The sequence below is a fragment of the Copadichromis virginalis genome, linkage group LG7, assembly GCF_057382275.1.
Source record: "Copadichromis virginalis isolate Kocher_CV1m ecotype Utaka linkage group LG7, C_Virginalis_male_GT1.1, whole genome shotgun sequence".
In the NCBI taxonomy this organism is placed as follows: Eukaryota; Metazoa; Chordata; class Actinopteri; order Cichliformes; family Cichlidae; genus Copadichromis; species Copadichromis virginalis.
In genome coordinates this window covers 37,030,373-37,039,034 of record NC_140624.1, presented here as the reverse complement: position 1 = coordinate 37,039,034, position 8,662 = coordinate 37,030,373, and the positions used below count along the sequence as shown (strand labels likewise).

Below are 8,662 nucleotides of genomic sequence, written 5' to 3'. Positions count from 1 at the left end.
AATCTTGCATCAGTGTATTTTCCTCATAGTTTAACATTTTCTTCCTGGGGCTTTTCTGTGCAAGTGTTATAGACTGCCAACTGTTTGGACTCGGGTCAACAGGGAGCCCAAATCACATGAATTATGCATGGTGTCTGCTCTCAGGCATACAGCCCTGTCTGTGCTGCCACTGCACATGCAGCACCGGAGACGGAGACTGAGTTACAGAGATCATAGAGAACAGTGGCGAATAAAACCGATAGACAGGGGGAAAAAAGAGAAGGCGACAGAGAAATATAGAAAATATGACCAAACACAGAAATGTATAATACGCAATAGAGAAGAACAGGCCATTCAAAGTAGTGCTTCTCTAAAATTTAATAATGCTAGTCTAGCGTTTCTAAAAATACAAATGGCAGAGACGTTAAATTGCAACCCTTTTTTTGATTGTGGTAAATGTTTACTATTGGTGCCTGATAAATGCTATTTAAATGTTTTCAGACATCATTGTGGAAGTCTATAATTGCAAACAAAGCCCACCGTTGCAGTCTCAGATTTTGCATTTGTATTTTCTATAACTGCAAATTGAATATCTTTTTTTTGTGCTCCTGAATTTCACAACACATTTGCTGGAAGAGTTCCTCTATCGTGCCATTTTCTTTTTTGGACTAGATCATTCTATTAATTAATTAAGCACACAACTGGGGTATTGATCGATACAAATATTAACTGTTGGATGCAGGCCGACCCCCATCTCTCTGCGTGTTTCCTGTCTGTCTCTACTGTGCGCTGTCAATAAATAGCTGATTAATGAACCACTCACACTTCCATTCACTCCCATTGGAAATTTCACAACTTTGACACATGACCAGCTGACTTCATCAGCTCCGTGAAGCTACTGCACTCGAATGGAACAGCCCAGAAATGAAACCTACATTATTGAAGTATATGGTGTTAATCTTTTTTTTTTTTACCCATTTCAAACATAACTTATTTGCAACAAGTTTTATAATCTGTATAGCTAGATAGTATCAGGAATAAATCTCCTTTGATAAATTTGAGTCCACTGATGCTTTGAGGCAGATGGAGGGGAAGAAAGGATTAAGAGTGAGACTGTTATGCATAGGATTGGCCTTGTATGTCATAATAATATAAAGAAACTAAAAACGACTCAAGTATGGGCACCCAGAAAGGAGGAAGAAAGTGTGAGCAAGGGGGAGTTGCAGGGGGATAAAGGTAGAGAAGAGTATAAAGACTGCCCGACAGATTGGCCATCTGGACCTCTGAGCTGACAGCCTGACATGTTCCAAGCGCAGCAAATGTGGAGCAAATTCACTAAGCAGGGCCCCCACATTACACAGGAAGCATAATTAGAGGCATGGTGAGGCCTGCAGCATCACCTTGAACAGAATGGTCAAATAGAGATCAATGTTCTGCTCTCTAAATTAATGAGGCTAATGTTGGTGTGACAGCATCGACACTCGGGATCTGTGGGGAATCAGACAGATTTCACCATTTGTGAATGGAGACATGAAACAAGTACAAGCTTATTAAATTCCAGTGCATGCCAAAGAAAATGCCTCAAACACATAGCTAGAACCCAAGAAAAATGATTAATGAATATTTTAATTGGACCAATTCATATTGCTCACCAATAAAGTCATTATTTTCTTTATAAAACATACTGTCGAAAGTGAATAAAGAATACAGCTGCTTACTAAATATCAACAAATTCAAGGGAGGAGGGACAGAAATTTACAATAGAAAATTATCATTTTCCGCCGTAGAAAGGTTATGTCGAGAGGTCCAAAACAAACAATCCAAAACTCGGTGTGTCAAACTCAAAACGAATGAAACACAAGCACACGCAGGAACTACACACAGCAACATCTGCACTCTCCTTTGAGGAGAGAGGTGGGCTGATTATCTTAAGGAAAGTGAAGCATGTATTAAACAAAAGTCATACAATGTAAAGCAGTGCTCAGAGTCATCTTCCTTATGAAGACTGTAATTGTAAGATTTTTTTTTTCCACAAAGACATACACATTATACACATGAGAAAAGCCGATTCAGTAATGGAGCACTGCTGTACGTCAGGGGTGTTGAGGCTAGCTTAAGATTTTTTTGGGGGGAGGGGGGGTTATTTCATTTAAAAGAACCATTCCTGGATCTGTTATGGCTCTTATTTGGGAGAGCCAAAAGCCAAGAAGTATCCATTTGGCTCTTTGGTATTTGTCATTGAAAACTGCAGAAACACATATATATATTTATATATATATAAAGTACAACGTTAACGACATTATAATTTCAGAAAATCACATTTTATCCTTGATAGGACTTTTTTTTTTCTTTTATCCCCTCATTTGCGTTTGATTGCCCTTGCTGTCCTCCAAATCGTACAAGACAGTCAAAGTTTGATTGCAGTTTATGACAACCTAAAAAAATAATTTCAAAAAAGCAAATAAGCAAACATCTTCACCAAATGTTATTGGCTGGGGGATAGTTTGCCTTCTTCAGGCAATTTTCCACAAGCTCCAAATGGAGATTCCAGCTGCTTACTTAATTTCCACCAGACGTCAGACTTCCTCTTTACTGGCAGGTGCTTAAAAACTCAGTGACTCGTTCCATAAATTTTCTGCTCCAGTGAGGCACATTTACATCATAGCCTTTGAATAGTCTTTCTTAAAAAAAAAAAAAAAAAGTAAAAAAAGTGAAAAATGACAGAACAATGCTTCATATGGAAACAAAATATGCAAGCCCACTTTAAATTATACACAAATTAGTTAACAGATTAGTTAACTAATTAGTTAACAGATCACCATTACTTGTTCAGTGCATTTTCATTGACGACTCATTGCTCGGTTTACACTTTTTAAAGCATCTTGAATTTGTACAGTGCCTCGTTGTCCTCATGGAGACAATAAGCTGTTAATATCTATACAATAAGCTTGGTTGTTGTTCATAATCATCCAGTTAGTTTTCATGAGTTTTCATCAAAAGGTCTACTGTGCAACATACAGTAAGATTGTATGTTCACAATCATCAGTGTCAGTATCTGTGTAGTGATGAAGCGATGTGATGGAACGGAGCAAAGCCAATGACCAAAGACCACAGGCCAAAAAAAGACATTAGAAAATTTTAAGAAAAAAAAAAAAAGACAGTAGTGTCTCCTTGTGTTGGTCCGTGGTTGCCTTTGTTAGCATGGAATGCCATTGTAAGTGTGTCCTTAAATGTGAACTATGGGAGTAGGATCCTGGTGGGTTCTCTGCATGTCTCTCTCCTTGCGTCTCTGTGGTTTGCTGCATCATCCGAAAGCAGTCCGTTTGAGGGTTAATGGATGGTAGGCAAATCTCCCAACCAGGCACCGGGTAGGGGGCGTGGACATGTATACTCATTCTGCAAGAACAGAAAAAAAAATACAATGAAGACCATTTAACAGTTGGCCTGCACCAGTTACAGAGGTGGTGGTTACAATGTAAAGTTAATTACAGTGCCCAGTGATTTGATAACAGTACAATGGGGCTGTGACAGTGCCAGCAAAGCAAATTAGGGTAAGCAATTAAGCAGATGATGAAATCCCATAAGCTTAGATAACTTGGAAGGCTGAGGTGGAGTGACTTCCCAAATGTCTCACAAAGATTAAAAGGCAGCTCAGCACAAGTATTCTTTTTGAAAATGTTAATTAAAGCTGAAATTAAAAGATTAAATTTTTCACTTTAGTCGGTAACTGTTTACTACTCTTTGATGATTAACATACAACTGGATTAATTATTATAACAATTTTAATGAATTATTATGGTTATTGAAAGAGGAGCATTTTCCCCCGTTATTTTCCAGACTCTTGTTTTTAGAACAACGTGTTCCTGAAAAAAAAATATAGAGTAACTTTTGCATTATACATATCCATCCATCCCTCATCTGTGTGTTTGGACTGTGGGAGGAAGTAGCTGGAGAGAAGATGTAAATGCCACACGGAAAGACCCCAGACATGATTAAAACGCAGGACTATCTTATTGTGGGGCAACAGTGCTAACCACTACACCACCATGCTCTGAGTATCTTGATGCATGCTCAATCATCCAGGTAAGAAAATCACAAAAGGTTAATTCCTGATCCTCTGGACATAGTGTTTTCAGTGGGAGAAATGTTTTATGGACGAACCTTATTATAAGGTTCATCGACGAACATTGCCATTGTTCGTTAGTCGTGCTAGTTTTAGTCATTATGTAAATGTACTGTTTATAAGGCTGGAGAAACTTGCAGTCAGCTGAGAGTGAAGACGTCACTTGGATGAGTGGCGAAGCGTTTCGTCCACTGAAAAAGTCAAGATGAACAGAGTCAACTTTTTGGTCATGCTCTCAGCAGTTGTCTTTCTATCCATGTTAATTCTCTGATAGACCTGGTGACCTGTGCAGAGTGCACCCTGGGGGATAAGTGCATGGTCACACCTAAATACAGGGATAATAAAAGGCTCATTTCTATCACACAGCACATTGGATACACTAGAAAAAGTAAATTAGAAATCATCACAGGTGAATAATTTGGAACAGTTTAAATGTCAGTGCTTTCCCACAGGTCAAGTCAACCTTGTTGAGATGCTGCAAATAAGTAAGAATTTTGTTTGACATTTTACTCTAACCTGCTATGAACTGATCTCCACACGGAAAAAAAAAAGGCAAAGGCACACTCAACCTCCTTATCCAATTTTGCCTCTGAGCATTTTTTTTCTCAGACCCTTTACAACTTAACCTTTAAAAGAGCCTATTTGTGACTTGGCTACAGGTAAATCCACATTGCATTAATATGAAAAAAAAATGCTCAGAGTTTTGACAGGCTAAGCAATTTCTAAAGCTTTCTGAATCTGCTCAAAATTATTCCAGCTCAACTTTTTGCTGCTCAAGCTGAGATTGTTGTCAGTGTGAAGCAGATCTCTGTAACAAAGGGCTCAGACGAGTATGCCCCGAGCAGAACTTTGATTTAAACGTTATCAAACAGGCTGACAAGTCTTCACTCCACTCTTTATCTACCTCTCAGGTGGATGTGAAAGAAGTGGAGACAGCTGCACAAATTGTCATACCTTAGACAATTTCAACACAGCACAAAAACAGAAACAACTTGCAGCAAAACCTCAGACTGTGCATCTCTGAACACATGTGTAGCAACACAGAGACAATAAAGTGCACAACTCTCTGCAGACACACGCCTAAATGGAAGGAAATAATCCTATCAGGTACTGTGCCATCAGATCATCCACTCAGTAATTTCTGCCGTTAATCAGTATTGCAGACTTAATTTATCACATTGCAAACAGTATGCAGAATATGAGTGTCATTTGTTCATCTTGTAAAACATAATCAAATCCTGGCACGGTGTACAAGTTACTTTATACAGATTTATAAAAAAATACAATTATATATGCATAAACAAGCACTGAATTTCAGCCATCAGTCAGCAAGATATATGGAAAGGTCTTGAATAGATCTTCATAAATATGCATGTAACAGATGTGCCTGCAATCCTGGTAGATTCACAAATGCACTCAGTTGATATCCTCCCATGCATCCAATTGGCACATATCATTTTTAAGTTGCTTTAGTGTGCCTATAGTTGCTGCTGTGGCTACAAGCCACTTTGACACTTACAGTAACTCTATCCAAAGTCTGTTGTTGCAGATGCCTTCTCTGTTCTGCACCCGGGGCTGTTATTGCTTTTGCTGCTGCTCTCCTGCTCTGTGCATTGATGGGCAAAGAGGTCCCCTAACAACACATCACAACCAAATATAAATTGATGCAGAACTGTAGTGGTCCTGATTACAGTTTGCACAGTCTGTACTTTGCATTCCAGAAACAACTTGGAACATTACAGAATGTGGTCAGAATGGCTGTAATTTTAATCTGTATTCAAGAGCTATTCTTCACATAACTTGCTGAGTGATGGCAGAAGTGAGGACTGATGATAAAAGCCCACAATTTCCACATGTTAATTAATGAGCTTTATGTTGTTGTCTTGCATTTGTGCACTGCAATTATGCAAAATGTCCTCTTTTTAGCACAGTGCAGACTTTCCTTCACGGCTACTGACATCTGAGCTGAGCTATTGCAAAACTCATTATGGTCCTTCAAGATGATTTTCTTGAATTGCTTGGGCAAATGAGTGCTATTGTAATAAACACTTAAGCTTATACCTCTTCAAACACTTCCAGTGCAAACAGCCATTAAATGGTCAGTGGCTTCTAAAGCTATACGTTTTATATCCTCACATGCTGGATGTCTAAGAATATCTTTGTTTCCAGACTCCATCATTCAAATCACTTCTACTGGTGAAAAAAGAAAAGATCATTAACGTCCTTCACAGCAACAGTGAAGGTTGTCCTATCCCCCCCCTCAAAAAAACAAAAAAACAAAAAAAAAAACAGTGAAGGTTGCCGTTACACAGCAATGAAGAAGTTTTGTCACCAGTCATCAGAAAAACGGACTTCACTTAAGCAGTTAAGTATTTTCTTATTGTAGAAAAATGACATTTTTTCTCTCCTGTTGCTTTCCCACCATTGTTTAGCAGGACAACTGGAGAGCAATGCTGACCTTTTTTTTTTTTTTTTTAAAACCATAGCAAAATGTATTTGCAAGGGCATTTGACTTCTTCACCTGCTTGCTAAAACCTCTGCAGGAACTACTGGTATATTCAATGAAGCAACACATACGCTGGTGTGCTTTCTTTTTTCTAGTAGCTTTCCCGGAGTTTAAAACAGGTGGGAAAAAGCTCAATAAATTCTATATTCAGGGGTCCCTGCCTCCCACCACTGAAAAATTGCAATATGTGGTAGAAGTGTAGCTGCTGTTTACTTACAACTGAAAATCACAGAGAACCTATTTCACTGTGACTGACACACACACACACACACACACACACACACAAAATCTCCCCCACATTGCAGCCCTTTCCAGGCATCTGAACTGACAAACTTAATGTCCACAGTAAAGCCACTAGGCGATAAGATAGTCCAAAAGAGAATCCAAAAATTTGAGGAAGATTTCTTCTTTTTTTTTTTTTTTTATCCAAATGACACGTCTACTTTGTCATTTTAGATCTCTTGCCAACCCGTAACCATCCACCCTCTTGGATGCTTGTGCAGTCCTGCTAGTTGTTCAGAAAAGAAGACATAAGAAGCTGGCGTTGATCCTGGTGGTTTCAAAATGGACAGTTCCCCCTGAATACACAGACAGAGATGGCTTGGCTTTTGTAGCACCAACCTCATCAGTCCCCCTATACAGATTTACTGGGGACAGAAGTGATGTGTAGGGTTCAGCCTCTCAAGGAGTAACATTGTGAATAGGCCTGGCACAGAAATCTAGGGCCGTCTGCTGTAGTGGCATTACTTAGGGCGATTGTGGCTCAAGAGTTGACAGTTCGTCTTGTACTCGGAAAGTTGCAGGTTTGACAGTCTCGGTCGTTGTGTCCTTGGGCAAGCCACTTCACCCGTTGCCTACTGGTGGTGGTCAGAGGGCCCGGTGGCGCTAGTGTCCGGCAGCCTCGCCTCTGTCAGTGCGCCCCAGGGCGGCTGTGGCTACAATGTAGCTTGCCATCACCAGTGTGTGAATAGGTGGGTGAATGGGTGGGTGGATGACTGAATGTAGTGTAAAGCGCTTTGGGGTCCATAGTGACTAAGTAAAGCGCTATAAAAGTGCAGGCCCTTACTTTGAAACACAAAGCATGTCCCCAAAAGTAGTACTGTATGAAGGCTCATGATTTATTCATAGTGAATCAAGTCCCACATTCCAACTCATGTATTAAACAGTTGTGGCTGATATTGTTGATAAGTATCCCCAGTACTCTACTCTACTCTAATCTTTTACTGTCACTCTCGATAACAGTGAAATTAATTTTCAGATGAAGCCTGCTTGTACAAGAGTATTCCATAGTCAATGTAAGTATGACTTAATAATTTCTTGAAAAAGTATGCATACAACCAGGGCCCATAAATGTGAGCCCTTTGCTTGTAAGCTTTCTTTTTTGAGTAAAATAAGTATTGCACTACTCTACACAGCTATGAATAAATTCAAGATAGCAAGAAGGTTTCTGGGTTTCAATCTGCTGGCTGGGGCTTTCTGGTGTAGAGTTTGTATGTTTCCCCTAAGCCTGGATGGGTTCTCTCTGGATATTCTGATTTCCAACTGCAGTCTAAAGATGTGTATACAAGGTTAAGAGTTGATTCTTAATTGGTCATAGGTGTGAATGTGGTTGTCTCTATGTATTAGCCCTGTGATGGACTAGCAACCTGTCCACAGCATACCCTGCTTCTCAACCAATGACAACTGGGCTAGGCGCCAGCCCCACTGTATGCCTAAATTGCATTAGTGGTTAAGAGTTTCTATGGCCTTCTGTATTTGATTAGCAGTGGGAAATTAGTTGTTCCAAAAATGACCAAGTTGTTAAAGTGTGTACAGATGTATTTATTCAACGTTTGATAAACAGTTCTTATTTATCTCTATGTATTTATTTTTGTGTTTTGTACTTTCTGATCTTGGCACAAAAATCAAATCCATGGTGAAAGTCATGTTTCATTTCATCTGACATTGTAAGATTTGAAAATAAAGGTTAATTATATTTGAGCCTGCTGGTTTTGAATGATCAGTTATATTTAATTTCAGTATATAATTTTAACAGTCTAAAATACGTGTGGATG

At 39.2% G+C, this 8,662-nt stretch overlaps 1 protein-coding gene across 2 annotated transcripts in view; it reads right to left on the bottom strand.

The window, feature by feature from the left end:
• Positions 1-2,684: 2,684 nt before the first annotated feature.
• Positions 2,685-8,662, bottom strand: part of lrrtm4l1 (leucine rich repeat transmembrane neuronal 4 like 1) — a 65,700-nt gene continuing 59,722 nt past the window's right edge. Inside the window, exon 3 of one of the 2 annotated variants that reach the window (XM_085463259.1) lies at positions 2,685-3,375. In XM_085463259.1, coding sequence (XP_085319385.1) covers positions 3,310-3,375 — 66 coding nt within the window. In that variant the 3' untranslated portion in view covers positions 2,685-3,309. The remainder of the gene's footprint in view (positions 3,376-8,662) is intronic. The other variant, XR_014921382.1, reaches the window with a different exon arrangement.